The 20,444-nt window shown below is 46.9% G+C and overlaps 1 protein-coding gene across 1 annotated transcript in view; it reads right to left on the bottom strand.

The window, feature by feature from the left end:
• The window catches only part of LOC144110040 (glutamate receptor ionotropic, NMDA 2C-like), a 236,686-nt gene extending 216,553 nt beyond the window's left edge, over nt 1-20,133 (bottom strand). Inside the window, exon 1 of the mRNA XM_077642844.1 lies at nt 19,455-20,133. Coding sequence (XP_077498970.1) covers nt 19,455-19,862 — 408 coding nt within the window. The 5' untranslated portion in view covers nt 19,863-20,133. The remainder of the gene's footprint in view (nt 1-19,454) is intronic.
• Between the last annotated feature and the right edge of the window lie 311 nt (nt 20,134-20,444).

The raw sequence follows: 20,444 nt of genomic DNA, 5'->3' as shown, positions 1-20,444 counted from the left end.
CCATATGGAGTACATGTACGGATTAAAGAAAGTGTTCGTTTGGAGCTGCCGCTAACTGACTTGTTGTGTTTTACTTAGAGATCTATGTGGGTCTGGAAGATTTGTCTTTCTATCTTGAAGTGGGTAGTAATTTCTTTGTAGGTCGTCATTCGCTCCTTGGCCGACCTGAGCTCGGGGTAACGCACCTCCCGGTTAACTACGAATCCTCGGGCAAATTGGTGCGCCGCCTCGTTTCCAGGATGGCCGAATGGGCGGGGACCCAGATCAATGTGATCTGGCGGGTATCGGAGATTTTTTGTAATATATTGATGACTGCTGAGTGGGCCCTTCCTTTGCAAAAATTTCGAATTGCGGTTTTAGAGTCGCTGATGATGTATTTGGCAGTGGTGGAGGTAATTGCTAAAGCTATGGCAGCTTCTTCGGCCTCCTGCGGAAATTTTGTTTTATCAATTGTCGCCGATACAACGGGAGAACCTCGATGATCGACAACTGCCAGGGAAAAGGCGTCTCTGTCCGCATGTTCTGCCACGTCCACAAGCGCCGTGTCTTTCCGAACTGAAAATCTTTCGTGAAGTTTTTGTGCCCTAGCCTTTCTTCTGTCTGTATCATAGTGTGGATGCATGTTTTTGGGCAGAGGATGGACTATTAAGTGTTCGTGCACGAGTCTTGGAATTGGCAAGGTGTGTGCACGGATTCCTTCATATTGTATTCCTGCCTTCTTTAGGATGAAACGTCCCGTTTCAGTGCCTGATAGTTTTTTGTATTGTGCGGTGAGGTGTGCTTCCATCATTTCCGCTAAGGTGTTATGAATTCCTAACTGTATTAGTTTTTCATTTGGGGCATCACGAGGGAGGTTCAGCGCAATTTTGTAGGATTGTCGAATTAGAGAATCCACTTCGTCCCTTTCTCTGGCAGTGAGGGTGACGTATGCATGGTGTGGAGGAGATGACTCTGCTAAGAACGAAGGCCTGGATTAGTTTCCTGGTCTCGGCTTCTTTAACTCCTCCTCGCCTATTCGCGATGCGTCTGATCAGGAAGGAGATTTGGTTGACGGTGTTTCTCAGCTTCTTAATTAGTGTGTCGTTTTTTCGGTTTGACTGTATCAGCATTCCCAAGATTCTTAGTGTTTCCACTTCTGGGATGGCTGCCCCTTCCGCGTAAATTTTGATCTCAGGCGTTTATTTCTTTTTGACGCTTTGGGTGTAGGATGAGGAGTTCAGATTTTTTGGGGGAACACGCAAGTCCCGCGGCTTGTGCCTCCTCTACTACTACATCTGCCGCTTTTGTAGCGTATCTTGTATCGTGCCGATACTCCCCTTGGTGGTCCAAAGAGTGATATCGTCCGCGTACAAGGAGTGTTCTAGGTCTGGAATTTTGGCGAGTTCGTGTGCCATTTTGATGAGGGTTATATTGAATAAGAAGGGGGAGAGGACCGATCCTTGCGGCGTTCCTCTGTCTCCTAAAGTGAAGGTGTCGGATTTGATTGTGCCAATTTGAATTTTAGCCGTTCTATCGGAGAGAAAGTCCTTGATGCAGTTAAACGTTCTTTCGCCTACATTCAACCGTTAAAGAGAATCTAGGATTGCTTTGTGTTTGAGGTTATCAAATGCTTTGGTTAAATCTAGAGCTAGGATTGCCCTTGTGCTCCTTTCTTGCTCCTGAGATAGGACCTTGTTTGCTAGTCTGAGCATCGTATCCTGTGTTGATAAATATGGTCTAAAGCCGACCATAGTGTTTGGATATAAATTCTCTTTGTGCATGTGGGACTGCAGTCTGTCAAGTATGACGTGCTCAATCATTTTTCCTAAGCAAGAAGTAAACGAAATAGGTCTGAGATTTTCGAGCGCGAGCTTTTTGCCCGGGTTTGGAATGAATTTAACGATGGCGCGTTTCCAAGACGCTGGGAGTTTTCCTTCCCTCCAACATTCGTTCGCAAAGTCCGTGAGGGCTGTGATGGAGGCGTCGTCTAGGTTTCTGAGTGTCTTATTGTTAATGCAGTCCTCTCCCGGAGCGGATGTCGTGCGTATCTTAAGGAGGGCTGCTCTTATTTCCGCCATCGTTATCTCAGCGTCCAGGATGGGGTTAGTTTGTCCTTTATAATCGGGTAGGGACTGCGTCTCTCGGGTTGTGCAGAAGTATTTCTGCTGGAGCGTGTTTATAATATCTTGATCCGTGCCTGGGTCTGTATTTAGAATTTTGGTGATTTCCTTTTGAGTCGTAGCTTTCTTCGATTCCGGATCAAGGAGATGCCGCAGAAGATTCCACGTCTCTCTCGTGCCTAGATTGCCATTTATATTTTCGCAGATATGGTTCCACTGCTGTCTCGCGAGTTCTGCGGAGTGGTGTTGAATTTCTTCCGTGAGTGTGACTATCCTATTTCTAAGCTTTTTGTTGTATTTTTGCTTAAGCCATCTTTTTTATAGGCTTTGCCTTGCCTCCCACATGTGTGTGAGGCGGCTGTCAATCATACTTACGCCTAGGTCATGCACTACGTATTTAGTGGCCTTTCCCACGTCTGATAGGAGGGTTTGTGTCCACTGTGCTAGGTCTGCGATCGGTTCCTGATTTTGGTCCCGCATCGTCCTCAATTTGTCCCAGTCAGTGATTTTGTTTTTTCCATGGGTTGGGGTTTGAGATTGCCAATGACGATTTTTGACATTATGATATAATGGTCACTTCCCAGATTTTGTCTGGTGTTGCTCCAGCTTAAGTCTGGGAGATTTTTGCCCATCGTGAGGTCCGGGCACGTGTCCCTGTTCACGCTGTTGCCTCTCCTGGTAGGCTGCATGGGGTCCGTATATTGGGTTAGCCCTCTTTGCTGGATAAAATCCATTAGGGCCATGCCTTTCCTGGATATTGTTGCGTGTCCCCATTGCACGTGTTGAGCGTTGAAGTCGCCCACAATTAGGATTGGGTTTTGGCCTGCAATTTGTAGGGCTTTGAGTATAGCGGCTTTCGCTGGTCCAGCCTGTGCCCTGGGGTGGCTGTATGCGTGAAGTATGAATAGAGAAGAGGAGTTTCTTTTGCTAGGTAGAATTTCGATTAATATACAATCGAGCTCTACGTCTTCAATCTCGTGGTTAACCACGGTAAGGTTTCTATGTACCACTGTAGTGGTTAATGGCTTTTCTGCGATGTGACATGGCAGAACTGCCCGGTACCCTGGCAGTTTTAGTCGAGATATTCTGGGTTCTTGTATCGCAATTACGTCAGGTTTTTCGGATTGCGATTGAATGTGTAACTGCAGATGTGCTTTTTTGTTGCGCATAGACCTGCAGTTCCACTGCCAAATTGTTATGCTTTTAGGATTGGCCTTTATGATGGGATTGATCGATTGGCGACCCTTGAGCTGACGGGGGAAGGCGACGTAAAATTTCCTGTAAAACGGTGTCGAGTACTCCAAACTTGTGATTTACATCCTGTATGTGTTGTTAGAGGCTTTGTGTTAAATTGTCAACTCTTTGGGTTAGATTATCGAGTTTCTGGCTGTGCTCTTCCACGTTTTGTTCGAGGTTTGGGACTCTATCTTCCAGTGAGGTATTTCTTACGTCAGCTACTGCTCGTTTTTTGCGAGGTGTTTCTTCCTTGCTTACTACGCTTACTGGTGTTTCGACTGATGCGGCAACAGTAGTTTTCATTTTTATGACCTCCGGCATTGGGAGTGGTTTTAGAAGAGGGTCCTTAGATTTTGCAGGGGCTTTTAGTTTACTATTTTCCTGTTCCAAGTGTTTAATGCGGTCCGTGAGCATTTGAATATGGTGGAATGCCTGATCGAGTTTAGACTGTAATGACTGCAGCTCCGTCCCCTTTCCGTGAGAGGCCACTCCCGCCCAGCTCACCTGTTTCGGTCCGGGACTCTGAGTCCGGCTGCTGGTGCCGTTGCCACCTCCGCTGCGACTGCTGCTGCGTCCGCTGCGGCTGCTGCTGCGTCCGGTGTCCAAGGACTGGAAGGAGCTCGAGCGGTCCTTCCTTCGGGTGGATGGTGGGTCGTCGCAGGTCCCGGATTTGGATCTTGACTGGTGCTCCGATGTTTTCGTTTGGGGTCGTTGAAATCGTTTCTTGCAACTCTTATCGCCTGTGCGGTGCCCTCCTCCGCAGACAATGCAAACTGGGTCGCAGATTTCTTCCTTTAGGTGCTGGTTGCCGCAGTACGGGCACCGTTGTTGCGGTGGCTCCGGACATAAGTCTCTTCTGTGTCCGACTCTTCTGCAGTTCGTGCACGCCTCTACTTTCGGAATGAAGGGGTAGACTGGGTACAGGACTCCGAAGCCGACGATGCTATCTGGTAGTTAATCCGCGTCGAAGTGGAGGAGAAGGGACTTCGATGTTCTTCCCATGGTTCGTGCTTGTGCGATGTCAGGGTTTCTTTTGCGGAAATCTGTCGTCATTTCTTGGGGGGTTTCGCCATCGTAAGCCCGATAGATGATGCCTTGCAGGGCCCTGTCCGGAGGGGCGATATACGACGTCATGACGACGTCTTTGCCTTCTAAAGCGGTAGCCGCATGAGGCGATATTCCTTCGCGATACGTCGCGCGATGACGCCGCCGTCGCCCACCGCTGTCGCTGGTGCAAACCGCACGAAGCGACGAGACTCGGCGTCGGAGTGGCGCGTTTTCAGTGTTGCTCGATTGCGACCGCTTCAGCGTTCAGTCATTTTGCTTTAATTAACGCGTAGAACAACGCTCTTAAGGCTTCATACAAGATAAAACAATAAAACATTGAAAAATATATTTAGGTAATAATTTTATTTTTAGTCTACACAAACTCACGTGACGCAGAAAAGTGCGCCCGAGGGACGCTGCGATGAGGCGCCAGGCGACAATCCTGCGCTCTTGCGACTTATAGTGCGTGTAGGACATACCCACAACACCCTTTACTTTTGAACTTCATTAATGAGCATTTCATTAAATTCTTGCATAGCTGCCATGGTGAGGGATGCGTCGGCTGTTGCTCCGCGCGGAAAGCCCAATGAAAAAAAAAATCGACTTTCGCGCGCAAGACGGATCGGAAGTTACTCACCCGCAAGGCCTACCGTCATTGGCTAGTCTCGAACGGCACTTCCGGGCGATGGGCGAAATTTTTTGCAAACCCAGAACCTGGGCGACGCGATGGGCGACAGTGCTTCGGCGGCCCTCAGCCCATCGCGCGATGCCATCGCGCGGCGTGTCGCCGCGAATTTTCGCCTCATGCGGTTACTGCTTAACTTGATTTGCTTGACTGCGACGTAGCGTAGTGCGTTTGCCTGCACCGGCGTCGATATGGTGAAAACATTTTTTGCAGAATTTGTTCGAGATTGGTCTTCATCAGCCTCGGTCGCGGTGATGCCGCTCGCTGTCGCGATCGCGTGCCTGATAGACTTCTCGGTGTAGCGCGTGAAGTCGACGCCACCCGTTGGTCTGTAGATGATTTTATAGTCCTCCGGGAGTCGGGGAAGCGGGAGTCGGGGAAGCGGTCGGGCGACCGAGCTCCGACGGTCTCAAGCCAGCGTCGCCCCGGCGCCCTAACTTACCCGAACGCCAGGCCTAGCGCGGCGCGAACGCCTCGGCGGCAGTCATGGAGTACGCCGCAGTTGGGACTAACGCCTCCCCAGTCGAATTCAATACGACCGATTGGAAAACGATTGTTTCCTACCGCAATAAGAACTCCAAAGCTGAGTCATCAACAGCTCAGAAGCCAAATAAGCAGACCGAGAAGCCGCAGGCGCAACCTCTCCCTCCACTGCATCCTAAGAAACTACATTCAAGAAGAAGACACCCGCGAAGCAGTTTTTAGGAAATTACCGCCACTTCTCGCAGGATTAGCAATTCTGGCTGTACTAGGGGGAGTTAACTTACTGCGAACGTCGGACACAGCGAACACAAAGCGCGCGACCGTCAGATCCTTTAGAAGTGGGCTCGACTGTATTCGTATTTATAGGTTGTTTCCTTCGGCAGTGTGAATTTTATCTCTGCCCACAGATTTTTCTCGTAGAGCGTGATATAAGCGCTTACTGCTGACTACTGCCTGCATGAAAATGGATTATGGGCACGTAAGCTACTTGCACAGCCATCATCGTCGGTAGCGATGTTCCGCGCCTTACCAGAAAATTTCCTTAATTAGACCAAAAAATCCCGGTTCATCGTCCCTTGATACTTGCAGCAATTAGACAAATCGAGCAATTCGAGGATGAACGATAAAAAACACGTCTTTCATAGCCTTCGCCGCTTTCGCGTGTTACCTTTCTTATTTTGTTTTCTGTAATGTTCGGACGTGCATCCTGTGTGAAACATGAATATTATACTCGCTTTATCATGCCTGCTGTGTTTTGTAGTTCGTTTTTTGTCCCTGTGTGTTTTGTTTTTTTAATTCTTTTGGTTCCTGTGACTTTTTTGTACGTGCATATATGCATGCTTTCACCGCAATTCGCCTTTTGGAAACCGATACGTCCCCTCCTTACGTAATGCCTCAGGGCCCTTAGGGACGTAATAAATGAAAAATGGAAAAAAAATTGAAAAATTCCGTTTCCTGAAATTTGCTCAAAGGCCATGAAGTGTCCCTTTTCGCAAGAATTTTATCCTAAAATTCTCTGAAAATAGACAAGTTCCCCCGAATGGAACCTTTCTGTTTCTCGTCCCTTCTGATGACAAATGCACAAAGAAGGTTTGCCTTCGTCTGCCGGCGATGCCAGCGACATTCGTTAGCGGTAGCGACTGAGTACAGCTTTATAGTCGCTAGCGACCGTCTTGTTGCAGTCAGAGGATAATTGCCGAAACTTAAACAATATACAAATTACTCCACACAGACGGGAAGCCAAGTGGGTTAAGAGACGTCCGGAAGGTCCGAGGACTTTCCCAGAAATGAGTAGCATGAGACAGCGGCTCAGCGCGTTAACCCTTCTTCGCGACGTAAACTCAGTTCCAAACGCACAAAAAGAAGCCTGAAATGCACAAACGCCGTAAAAACGTGGAGAAAAGCTCTTGAAACTCTTTTTCACGGGCTGTTAAGTTGGTTTGAATAGAGCGAGGAGCTTCAATCTTTTTCTTCTTGCCCCCCGACCAAGGGATGAACACTCAGGCTTGAGCTGTCAGAACGGCGGTAATCAAGGTACGCTTGGCTGACGCGGATAAGCAGCACTTTTGAGGCAGATGTGAAGCTGAGTACAAAATCCCCATTCCAATCTAAGTTGCAATTAATCCTTATATTTCAGAGAGGCTACTGACATCTTATGAAAAGCTGAGACGCTCTTTATTGCATCGTTTAGTATGCCTTTCATTCGAGATTCGAGGTTCTTGAAGAAGCTGTAACACCAGGAAGTCGTGAAATAAACTTTTCTGAAGCTATGCATGAAAAGCCCTCACTGTGCACCTTTCTTGCTGTTCCGGAGTGCACACGACCTTCGCCATTTGCTCTACAGTTTGATAATAAGAGATTAATAAAACTGCAACAAGGTAATCATGTGGGCTAGTTTGTGTGTTTCAGGTATAACTTCACCAGCGAAAGTTCGGGAACACCAGAAGAAGAACACAGGACAACGCTGGAAAATGTTGGCTGTACAATGTAAGCAACTCACAAATAATATTTGGCTGTGGTTTAGCTCTGGTTAAACCTGGAGTAACGCGATAGCTAAATATGGCCTAGTGGAACTGGCTCAGTCGAATTGCAAAGTCTGTCTTTCGCCGCTCCGTTTTGCTGGGCGTTCCTTCTTCATCTTCGTCCCTGGGCGTGGATTCACTCTCCCCCCCCCCCCCCCCCCCAAATCGGTTTCGCCGGCACGCCGCGCCGTCTGCAGCTGCTCCGCACCACGTGGCCAACCACGCACCACGTGACTAACCACGTGGCGGCGCCGCCACGCTGAAGGGTCGAAATGCTAGCGTAATGTAGCTATCGCTACGAAAAGATGCTATCGTGGCATATATCCTCGTGAGACTGTGCACATTACGTTGCAAATCAGTCTGCTGCGGTGTTTTTGAAATGCGCGCCAGCAATGCTGCCTAAGTGACGTTGGAAGTCATAGAGCACTCACTATGCTCCCAACTGCGCTCCCCCCCCCCCCCCCCCCCCAAGCATTAGTCGCAGCAATAAGTCCGTTATAAACAGGCTTCGAAGTCACTTCCTTTCTATAGACAAGTTTCCCGCAGCACAGAGCAAATGCCTTCCAAGTTTGTCGCGACTCTGGATGTAATAACGTGCAATTATCAATGAAATATCTACTCCGGCGCTTATTGTAAGATGCAGCTGCGTGCTTCTGAACGCATGCAACCCTTAGCATACAGCACCGAGAAAGCTCACATAGAAAAAAGTGCTGGACCCACGGCCGCAATTTTTTTCTTATGCTCACGTTAATGGCACACTCTTGAGAAATATAGTCTGATTAAATTTGACAAGCCTAAGTTTTAGGTGCGTCTGAAGATGACATCGATAGCGGACTGCACGGCGCTCCTTACTAGCGACCATGTCTTAGCAATTCAACGTTTCACCTTCTTTGTTTTTTGGACTATGGCGCGCTGGCAGTTTGCCGTAGATCAAAATTTACTGCTAAGCTAGCATCATTGGGAATCAGGACGATAACATCGTTCGTCTATCGATTCGAAAACCGGGCACCACGCATCGCCGCCGCCGCAAACCCCAGCGGAAGACGGGACGCAGTGGAGCGTGAGCCAAATCGAATCAGCCGAACGGAGCGAGAGAGCAGCCGATCGAAAAATATGTCGATTCCACGCGTTCGTTGTTGTACGAAAGCGCGCAAATCGGATCCGTGATGACATTACCATCGATACGCGAGGGTGAACTCGCTGCTGATAGCGCGATCAGCATTCTATACCGTCTGTTTCAACTCCAGTGGGCACCACAGACCAAACATTACGGAGACGCTTAAGTCACCTCGAGAGTAGAATGCGATGGAATTAAATTTCACATTTATCGCTGCCTGTGTTGCAACTTTTTTATAGGTTTTGTCAGTTTCTTATCAATTGTCGGTTCATGAATTGATTCCTGCTGCAACAGCAGGTGTCTGCCATGCTGTGACAGTTCCGACGCTTGTGTATATCACATTTTCTTCCTTTTTTTATTTCGATTCTCTATTTGCGTTGCTGACTAGAAACTAGGATGCTCACAACCCGGTAGACAGGTTCTGGCGACGTCATAAGGTCACGTCACATCTCGACCAATCATTGACCAATCTCGAACAGCCACCTGCCACAGCGGGCAGGCTGTGATAACGTCACAAGGTCACGTGACCTCTCTCCATCGATGACCGAATTTCGTGACACCGGACCTCGATGGGGTTTAGGCGTGACAACTCTAATGCTATCGCGTTAAAACGTTGATCATGTTAAGCCAAATGTTCGCTAGGATCACCTGCGCAGGCGATTTAACCATTTTTTCTTCGCATTGATCAGACGCCAGCCCAGCTCTTTACTCCGAACGCGTCTTAAAAGCAGGAACAAATTTACGGGCAACACTTTATACAGTTGCAAAGCCATTTGCACGCAAAGCCATTTGCAAGAAATGGAATACGAAATAGTGGGTAAGGGAACAAAGGCGTGGTCATGGCATGCTAGATGAAATGAAGAAGAAATGGACTTGGGCAGGGCACCGAATACGAAGGCAAGATAACCGCTCGTCCTTAAGGGTGACGGAGCGGATTCCAAGGGAAGGCAAGCGTAGCAGGGAGCGGCAAATAGTAAGGTGGGAGGATGAAATTAGGAAGTTTGCTTGGATAAGTTGGCTTCCGCTGGCTCAGGTTAGGATATATTGGAGAGATGTGGGAGAGGACTCAAGCAAAGAAAATGTGCCCCTGTCTAACACGGTTATTTAACTTCTGCGATACCAGAATCTAATCTGCTGGAAGCTAGGACGTGTGCCTGATGAGCAAGGTGTGCTGAAGTAAGTCGTCGCGCTGACAAAAAATAAATTAAAGAGATGTGAAACCTGTGAGTTGTTTTAAAGCAAACTTGATACTCTATCGAGAATGGACTTCCTCCAAAACAGTGCTCTCCTGGGGGTCGAAATGCAAATGTTTCTAGATTGAGCGTAACATTTAAAGGAGATGGATAGGGAATATTAAGCATGCAGTACCAACCGCTCGGATATAATGTACAAACTGAAAATATGTGTAGCAAGTCCAGCTTTCTTGGGCAAAAATTTTGAACATTTGAAAATTGTGAGACACTCTTAAGAAAATATCGAAGATAGTAGTCCATTATTCTGATATGTAGCAAAATCTTTCTTTTAAAGTGTTTCCATCGATCGCATCGAACAGATAAGACTGCCATAGAAAACCAAAATAGAACTCTTTTGGTGATAGCAAAAACGTGAATAGGTAAAAAAAAACGCAAGACTTCCGTCTACTTATCTGCGGATATATTGATTGTTATATTGAAATCTTACATTATATGAATAAACTGCGTTCATAAAAGGTTTCCCGCTGAAAAATGCTTTTGTCCAAAATTGCCAGGTATGTATCCTGCCGAAGTTTTCTCTTCACGTTAATACTGCAAGCTCGCTAAGCTCTCCGTAATTTATACTCCTCTCCTACTGACTCGCATATCTCTAGACGAAATTCTGACACTTATCGTAACATCTAATTCAAATCCACAGCTCGTTTGTCACAGTTTAGACTAAGCGTATCGCCGGTTTTGCAGCTCGGCGCAGTCTACGTGTTTATCAGTAAGGCAAGCAACACAAACAGGGCAATCTTTCGTGCATCACGGCCGTTGGGGCATCGTGAGACCCCGTATATAGCCAACTTGTCGAAACAGCACAGTGAAACGTACTCCAGTACACCAATGGTTGCTCTAACCACTTGTGTCTGCGTGTAAGCCAGCGCAGATGATCCAAGCGGTCATATTTCGTTCATGAAAACAAACCTGTCGCATGACAAATATAATTTAACGACTATCACTTCACAAACACTATTGTTATGAGTAGCAGAAGTTGTAATCGCAGTAGTAATTTCAGTAGCATTTGGTTTCAGATTGCGCAATATATGCACGGAAGTACGTGACTATAAGAGTGGCAAAATGCTGAGAGAGCCAATCTCCTGCGAAGGCACGGACGTTATAGAAGCGAGCCAACAATAGAAGCAACAAAAAGTCACGAAGCTGCTTGAACCAGGCTTCAAGTTTATGACCGACCGCTAAGATTAGCTATAGCGCACTAACTACTGGTCTGTTCCTAAAACCACAGACAAAAAATTACGGAGAGCACTAAGACTACTTAGGTGCTTTGAAGGTGAAAGCACTGATTTTTTAATTTACATTTTTGCTTCCCTTTTAATGACATACCTACTCATTAGCATGCAGTCGTAAGGCAACGCATAGACTATGTTCACCTTTATTCGCCAAAAAGCAACGCGTTTCTGCGGCACATATGGGCTGCGTGCACGCTTCGCAATGTGAAGGTCCTTGGTTCAATTCCATGCACCTTCGGGAGAAACTTTATCCTTTGCTGATCACGCCGCTTGGGGTATTCTCGACCATTTTTCGTGGACGCCGATAAAGACACCCGGTTTCCTTGGTAATGGGCCGTATAAGGCTTTCGCCCTAAAACGCGCAGAGATAGATCCCCCGTGCTATAATGACGCCACTCGCCGCTCGCCGTGCCCGCGCACTTTGTGGGTCCATCGGTCACGTGCGCAGCCAAGTCGGCGCATACGTACACTGCCCGTCTCCGTTTCTGATTAAAACGTCACTTGCTTGCCAGCGTGGTTCTCGATTGTTTGCTTACTCTCCGCCTATCACTCAGTTTCTCGGTCAAAGGAAACCAAACACATTTCCGCCGTATATACGCACCATAAGGAAACATAGGCGTCCCGAGGATAACAATACTTCAGCAACACGAACTGCAACCTTACTTCACAGAGGGCGCTGGCCAACCATTTGTTCCACAAACTCGCGAGAGGCCACCATTTGTCATCGGCTGCTACCAAGGCCGCCAAACAAACCTCGTTCGGCCAGGGGGAAGAAATGATTTCTTCCGCGCAGCGCGCGAAATAACTTTTACTCGCCTCCTTTTCGTTCGCTTATGTAGAAAAAAAAATGGTTTGTGCGAGAGGGAACCTTCTAGAAGCTTTGCACGACTCGGAAACACTTCGTGGACACTTTATTCGTCTTTCATTCTTCGGTATCTATAAGCACGACAGCAGGACACAAGGAAACACCCTGCGGGAAAGGCTTAGGAGGCGCTATATACAGTCGGTGTCTTAGCATCGCACGGGCGACGTAGCCGCAGATGACATTGTTTTTGCGGCCGCGCGTTTCACTTACTGACGTCGTCAAAAACAGAGAAAAGAGAGCGCTTTACAGCTGCCCCTGATTGCCCATTTACTGTCAATCGGGCCGCGCTCATGCCCCGTTTCATCGTAAATAACGACTATCCGCAGGCGCACTCGTAAAACTGCTGGCACGCCAACTTTCGCGGAAACAGCGCAGTTGGCTTGTGTTCTGGCGAGGCGTTGCAGTTCATTCTGCGCGTTGGGAAAGAGTTCTGCGACAGCGATGATCCGTGTAGGAGGTCAGGCTCTGACACAGACTGAAGCAATTCGCAGTGCTTTTATGCGCGGTTAAAGTTTGCAGCGCTTTATGTTTCCTTACTAAGGTCGAAGTGTGAGCCGATTCGCGTGGCGTCATATAAAGACAAAGAACTTGTCCAGCACTTAAATTACGCCCAAATACGTCTTCCTGAGATCAGGATCAACAAGGATTTAACGCGGAGCTATTTAGGACGCCTTACTATAGTTCCCAGTAGTGACGTTTTTCACATGCAAGAAAAACGCGTCACCACAATTCACTGTATTTATAACTGATATTAGACGAATCGTTATAGACAGTTCCGCAATAAGTTTCTGCAGGGCCTCCTTAATCTTCATGAGCAGCCGCTATATTATTTGATTATATATACCTTACAGGCCAGAAAAGACTTTGAGTAAGGCGATTCGCTTTAATAAAACACACGAAGTTGCAGAATTTACCCCTAGGTGTATACCGCCCACCGGCAAGAAATATCAGTATGCAATTGCGAACTCCAGTATATTAGCTGATGAGATTGCATATCGCAAATATTCATTGAAAACAAGTGTTCCTAGATAGATGAGTATTCAAGCAACCAGATGAGCGCCGAGACATGCAGCCGTTTTGTTGAAAAGCGCAAGTGACGCGATCACCACCTTTTCAAAACTGTCGTTCCCACACCACCTTTTCAAAACTCTCGTTCCTACGGACGTTTCTGGTTAAAAAACAATGCCTAGTGATCCCGCTGCAGACCATCTGATCGTATCATATTAGAGGAATACAGTGAAGTTGAGGGTACCTATCCACGCTCTGAACTCAATTTTGTAGGTGCCTGTGCCACCCAAAATCCAAAAACAAACCCCGCCCTAGAGTTCCGAGAATGAAAAAAGGTAACAAAGAGTAATAAATAGCAATATAATATTACTATTTAGTAATAATAATAAGCAATATTACTGATAATACTATTCAGTAATATATTAATAGTAATCCTGGAGTTCGTGCGCAAATGACACGGGTAAATCATCGCGTCTTTATGATATCCGACGTGTGGTAGAGGACTGCGGCAGGGCCACAGCCACTGAACCAAAAGTATCCCATGCCACTCTGTCGAAAGTAATTGGCTACATTATTTCTCGGAAAATTACTATGCCGGTCAAGTGGCAGCCCTTTCAATTTTCCAGAGAAATGCAAAACTAGGTATCGCTAAAAAATTCACACAAAATTTGTTCCTCATTTTTGCACTCGAAAATTTTCCAGAATAATGTACAAGATTGTTCTTCCGTATCAACTATAGGGAGGAAACTATATATTTTACTCTTTATTTTAACCAAAAAAGCATAATTAATTTTTTTTCAGACAGCGTACGTGAAATTTATGAGCAATATAAAGTGCTTTAATTTGTCTCTGTGACTTGGTATCTTGGTAAAAATACCTAGATGAGCATTCTAAACTTGAAAAGAAGTCCGACCGGCCACGTATTCAGTCTTGAATTCAATACTGCGGTGTTTGAAGTAAAAACGCAAAACAGCGGGTCGTTGCATAGCTAATATGATTTAATCACCCTCAGCGATTATTTTTGTAGTTTTTTTTTTGTCTAGATGCGAAAAAAAATGTTTCACTTGAACGCCATCACACCCGCTCATTGTTGTCTCATAACGCCCCTTCACTGCACAACACGGCGTCGGGGTGCTTAAAATTCTAATTAACCGTGTCGGTCAAATGTTTAGGGGAATCCCCAAAGGTGGAGTAGAAGGTGGACTAGAAAGCGGCATAGCTTTCCTTTGTAGCGGTATGGCTGCGCTTGTGTGGATGCCAATGAGTAATTACTCCCTTATTACAAACCTTCGCAACCTTGGGGGATTCCCCTAAAAATCGACCAACACTGTTTCCACTTCGTGTTATTGGTCAATTCGTTCTCGCCCTATCTTAAAAGCTTGCCGTCCTGGTTAGCTCATTTGCTGGAGCAACTGCTCCGGCGAAGCGGTCGTCCCGGGTTCGAACCCCGGACCTGGACGAATTTTTCTTCAACTACGAAGTTTTTAAGAAATCTGTATAGCTTTCCTTCGTAACCGTATGGCTGCGCCTGGGTGGATGCCAATGAGTGTATATGAACTGCAGATTGGGCTAGTTGGTGTTCATGCACAGGTTTTTACCATGTACTAGCACTAGGTGTCGTGTTGACATTGCGCATGGGCGCTGTTTTTCGTGTGTGCTTCTTATATGACGTGCTTCTTCCTAATAAAAAGTCAGTTGTAAGTTTAGCGCTCGTTTGTGTGTCTCGTTTCGTGCTTGGTCTCTGTGTCATTGCGCTGTTGAACCACCACTATGTCAATGAGTAATTACTCCATTAATATAATTTACTGCGCACTCACACGTTCAGGCTTTCCTAATTCTACTCCCTGATTATAATTTATCCAGTTACTCTCGATCGTAGCTGACACAAGTGTTTCTCACGTGCAGTGTTGACACCAACAGTGGTTGGCGCGGTACGAAGTGACTCTGACATGCGTAGCTGCTGGTATAGGAGCGCAGATCGCCACCGCTTTGCCTTCTCTAGCTCCTCCCCTCCCACCTCTCGCCCGGAGCCGACACATTTCGCCGGGCTCAAGGGATCTGAGACAGTAATTCGCTTGATATGGCAAATTCATTACAGCCCTTCTAAAAGCAAGTATTTTGCTGTAATAGTGGAACATCAGGTGCTGAGGCGTATGTTCTAGAGAAAGTGTTGTTATTAATATTTGCCCTACGCCACAGGTTCAGCCTAAGTTGTAGTCTAAAGTCGCAACCAGTAGTTATCAAATAGAACCAAATCAAATCAAATTTATTCCGCAACAAAAAGTTAAGATGAGGACAGGTAAAAGCTGTAAGAACAGATTGAAGAGCCTCTACCCCTAGCACAAAGGGTATATGAAAGAGATCATGCATTGAACGTCTTGAGTCGATAGTTCATCTGGCTGAAATTTTGTTCTTTATTTTTTGTTCAAGAAATAATAAGGCAAATGTGCACTTTCTAAAACGACATTCTAGTTGACGGATACAGATATGCACGAAAGTAGCGAAACGGCTTTTTAATTCAACGACTCTTAACCTCAATGGCCATAACCCGAAACGTATGACAGCCTCCTAGCTGCAGCTATAAGAGGGCTCCTTCATAGCTACATCGCGGTGTGCCTACAGAGCTTTGGTTCTAACACGACTACTCTTGATTGCGCCAAGTTTACTCAGCTTATGCGATTAAACCTACACGCCGTTAGCTGGAGCTAAAGAGACCAATTTCCTATTTCGCTGACCCACTCACGTTTTATTGCAAAAATAGAGCCCGCAGACTGTAGTTATCTCTTAAATATTTGCTCCAGCGCACTTACCATGAGAGATGGTGCCCACGAAAGTAAATTACTAGCTGTAAATTACTAAGATAAAAAGAAACACGACTACGTTCGCTACAAAAGCATGTGAACATGGAACCTACATTCGGTCATGCTGCCGCTGGACAAGACTGAGAGCGTATACTGACATTATACTTCAATCTTTACTTAATCAGAAAGGAAGCAACTTGTCTCGTCAGCGCACGGGTTGGGCTTAAAAAGCAGAGCACAAAAAGGTTATCACGTGCCTCTTAACAACCGCAGAGAGCGTGCCATGCGGTGCAGTGGCATTACGGAACAACAATCCCCGATGCCGATGGCGTTCAACTTCAATTTCTTTCAATTTTCTCGCCTAAAATAAAACAAAATCTATGAACAATCGTTGAACGCAATTATAGTCAAGATAGCTGTGTAATGCGTGGCATTTTGCGTTTTTTACCTGTAGCACCTTTCTAGGGAACTCAAAGATCAATTACAACAAATTTTTTCCCACGTAAAAACACTTTTTTTCAGCGGTATGTCAAGAGGTAGCGCTAAATGCAGGTGATAGCAAAAGGCAGAGCACAAAAAGGTTATCGTGTGCCTCTTAGCAACCGCATAGAGCGTGCCATGCGGTGCAGTGTCATTACGGGACAACAATGCCCGATGGCGATTGCGTGCGACTTCAAATTTTGTATTTTTTCTCACTTAAAACTAAAAAAATTAATTACCAATCGCCGAGCGTAATTATTATCACGATAGCTGTGTAATGCATCGCATTTTAGATTTTTACTTGGACCACCTCTTTACGGAATTCAATGGCTAATTACAACAAATATTTCCCCCCGTAAAAATACTTTTCTAGCAGTATGTCAAGACGTAGAACTAAAAGCAAACGATAGCATTCGTAATAGAAGTGAACGCGTCAGGAAGTGCTCGCAGAACCGTCGTTTTTCAAACCAAAACGGCAAGGAGAGCGGCCATCACCAAGTGCCGGAAATGACGCAAAAAGGCGCCACTTGGGACTATACTCGGGCGCCGCAGTTGTGGCATTTCGACGGCTCGCTACTGGCCCTGGAAACCGCAACTAAACGGGAACGCTTTACAAGCGTTGTACAGTGGCCGACACGAACGCCAATCGCGTGAATCTACAGCACTGTGAACGAACGCCTGCGGATAAAGGCTACTTTTTTATTTGCGGCGTCTGCTTTCATCCTTCGGTTAACGACGAAAGATGAAGCCTCTATAGTAGAATACAATACAAATAAAAAACAGGAGTTGTTAACACTGGGCCACGGTCCACGGCGTAGTGTATTACTCCGCTGGCCAATCACAATAGTAAACGAAATCAACTTTTTAGTATTGTACTATATTAAACAAGCCAGGTAACAAAATTCTAGAGCTTATAATTTTTTTTTTCCTTGTGACTAGCTTCTTGTTCAGGTGGCAAGAAAAGTTTTAACAACGTACTACTTTATTGTCGTTGAGAAACTCTGCAGCGGTGCTGAGTGTGGGACGAGCTTCACTGCAGACTTGAGTTGCATCTGACTATAGTAATGGTTTTGCGAAAACTTTGAGTTCTTTGTCCACAATAAGCCATAGCCAATGCGGACTTTCGAATAATTCTGACCGAACTAGGCAAGGGATCCATCACAAGGCGATGTAAAAAGAAACAGGCCGTCATAGAAGTTCAGCATCTTAAACAATATTATATCAAATAACACGAACTATTGCTTACAGATGTAATAAGAACAACGAGCACACTGCTTGACACATGAGGCGACATTCGACACTCACAGCTCAGAAACTGACGTTGTATATTGCACTCACAAAACATTTCTTTCATAGTAAATTTAAAACAAAAAATAGAGAAAGTCGTGACCTTCGTGCCATAGAAACGTTTGTGGTACCAAGAGTCTATAAAAACTGTGGCAGACGAACAGGATAATTTACATTCCATTATACTTGAATCAGACTGCTGTAGATCCGGAAATATCCATTGCTAACGCCAAACGTAAAGTGTATGAATGGGTTTTGACGAAGATCGGGTAAACAGATTCCGTCAGTTCGCAGGTTTTGTTTTGGATTCAAAGCGTGCTTTTTGTGGTTATTTAGAGGGCTGGAGTGATGTGCAAAATGCTGGTTGTAATTCTTTGTCTTTCTAAGCTGGATATGTGCTCCTTATATAACAGGAGTGTTCTTTAGGACATATGCTCCTTCGTTTGAATCAGTCGTTCTATCCTTGTCTGGTATGCTCGTTTTGTTTGCTTGCTGGGCAGTGAACGCTAAGGGTGCTTAGGTTTTAATAGTTGGAATGAATAAGTGTGTTGAGGTGTTTTGAAAGATGGAGATATGCGCTATATATATATATATATATATATATATATATATATATATATGTGTGTGTGTGTGTGTGTGTATACTTTGTTTGTACAGATGTGTTAACCTATCTGAATACAAGCTGCTTGCTTAAGCAGATAGGTACAGACTGTGATGTACTATGCGATGAAATAATAAATTACAATTACAATATGCCGCTCAACGTTCGCTGTTAGCCGTAATTCGGAAAGAATGAGGCGTGAGCACGCTTGTCCAGCGCCCGCGTTCTACTCAGCGTTGCAACGTGTTAAGTGCACCAGAAAGTACAAAAATCTTCCCACAGTACCGAGCTGGGACTGGCAAGCTGAATTTCATAATACAGGATTTCACTTCATGCTGCGCGTACTCCACTCACTTCAATGGGCCTGTCTGCAGGATGACACTTGGGTCGCCGTATCTAAATGATATCCAGCAAGTTACCTAACACACGATACGCTACCAGGTACACATTTCGTCTGCTACCGAATTTTTCAAACGCTTGTAACCAGAGTAACACTTTTCTAACAAGCCTTGAACTTTGTCACGATTAGGCGCATGAACAACCAAAGTAAAATCTGGTTGACATTGGCAAGCAATGGTATTTCAATTCAACTTCGAAATTGGAGTTGAAAAGTTTTAGGTTAGTACATGCCCCATACGGCGTATCAACCGTTATTGCGTACGTACCACGTCGCGTACGTTTATTTAAAAACAAATATAAAAATGGAGCTTTTTAGCATATAATTTTTTCTACAAATGCGTAAATAATTTTCTGCGGGCCGTTTTTTAGTGGTTTATAATTGTGTACAATGTTTAAACAGTCTTCACGAAAAACGTACTTCTCTGGAAATTTGAACGGCTCTCACACAACCGAATTTTTTTTTCCAAAGTATAATGATGGACCTTACTTTCGAGAGTTGAATAAAGGAATAAAAATGCGCTGGAAGATAGCAGGAAGGGTCGAGCGCAATGTCTCGTTCGTTTGGCTTGGACTAGGCAAAAACGAAACCAAGCGCTTTCAAGCTGCGAAGTTCGATTATGTTACTGTCGAATACGGAGTTATACTGTCACTCGCTTCATCATCGGCTTTGACTCGCATAATAGGAGTTTCATGTGTTTAATGCGAATATTCGTTGTCGGTGTATGATAGCCTGGTACTTTATCCGTGTCACGGGGTTGTAGGGCTCATCCCTCACCGGAGTGCTGCTTCGCAGCTGGACCGAGGCAGCGAGGCGCACGTGCGAATAGACGCTTGTCCACTCACCTGGGCCGCCCTGTCCACGTATCCTCCGGTGTAGGCGAGCACGGGCAGCCTGGCGTATCCTGCGGCCAGTGCCGTGGCGAATGCCGACGGCGGCGGCGCCATCGAGACCACCAGCAGGGGCCTGTGGTTCTCCAGCGCCGCGCAGAGGGCGGCCAGCGCCGCGCGCGTGTCGGCGTCGGCGCCCAGCGTGACCGCGAGCCAGGGACCCGAGTCACCGGGACCCTGGCCCGAGCGCGCCAGTGCGCGCCGCAGCGCCCGGGCCAGCGCCGGAGCCGAGCGCGCGGGCAGCGCGGCGAGCAGCGCCGGCGCCTGCGGCTCCGCGCGCCCGGCCTCCGGGACCGGCGGCAGCAGCAGCAGCAGCGGGACGACCAGGGGTAAGAGGAGCAGCAGCGCGACGGGTCGCGCCATGACGACGCCGAAGGCGCCAGAGCCGCCGCTTCACGGCTCCGGTCGACGCTACCGGGCGCCAGACCGACGCTGCTGCCGCCGCCGCCGCACGACGGGCGCCATTCTTCGTCCTGGTTCTCGGTCAGCGGCCCAGCGCTGGTGATGATGCATGGGGGTCTCAGAGACGGCGCGCCGCTACGGCCGCGCGCCGACCCCGATGCACGCACCCGCCGCCACAAGACACGGCACAGCCAGCCGACCGCCGAGACCACACGCCGCGCACGTCTTTCGCCGCCCCCTCTCTCTCTCCCTCCGTTTCGCTCGATCCTTGCGTCCGGAGGAGGTCCGGTCTGATGCTACAGAGACGTCGACGTCATTGCGAACCACCGGCGTCCGGCTGGAGAGTCCGGCACGCGCGAGTCACGTTGAACGACGAGGGCTGCATCTTCGACCCCGAGCTTGGCGCATAGGGCTCGGAAACGCGACTGTGGCGACACCTCGTTGCTTCTTGAGTAAACAGGCTGGAACTGACGAGTGCGCCAAGGAAGCTTCCTTGCTCACAGGGTTAGAAGCACACAAGAAGAATGCTAAATTGCAGGAAAC

Source organism: Amblyomma americanum, chromosome 11 (genome assembly GCF_052857255.1).
Source record: "Amblyomma americanum isolate KBUSLIRL-KWMA chromosome 11, ASM5285725v1, whole genome shotgun sequence".
NCBI classification, from domain to species: domain Eukaryota; kingdom Metazoa; phylum Arthropoda; class Arachnida; order Ixodida; family Ixodidae; genus Amblyomma; species Amblyomma americanum.
This window is presented reverse-complemented; position numbering and strand designations above follow the sequence as displayed.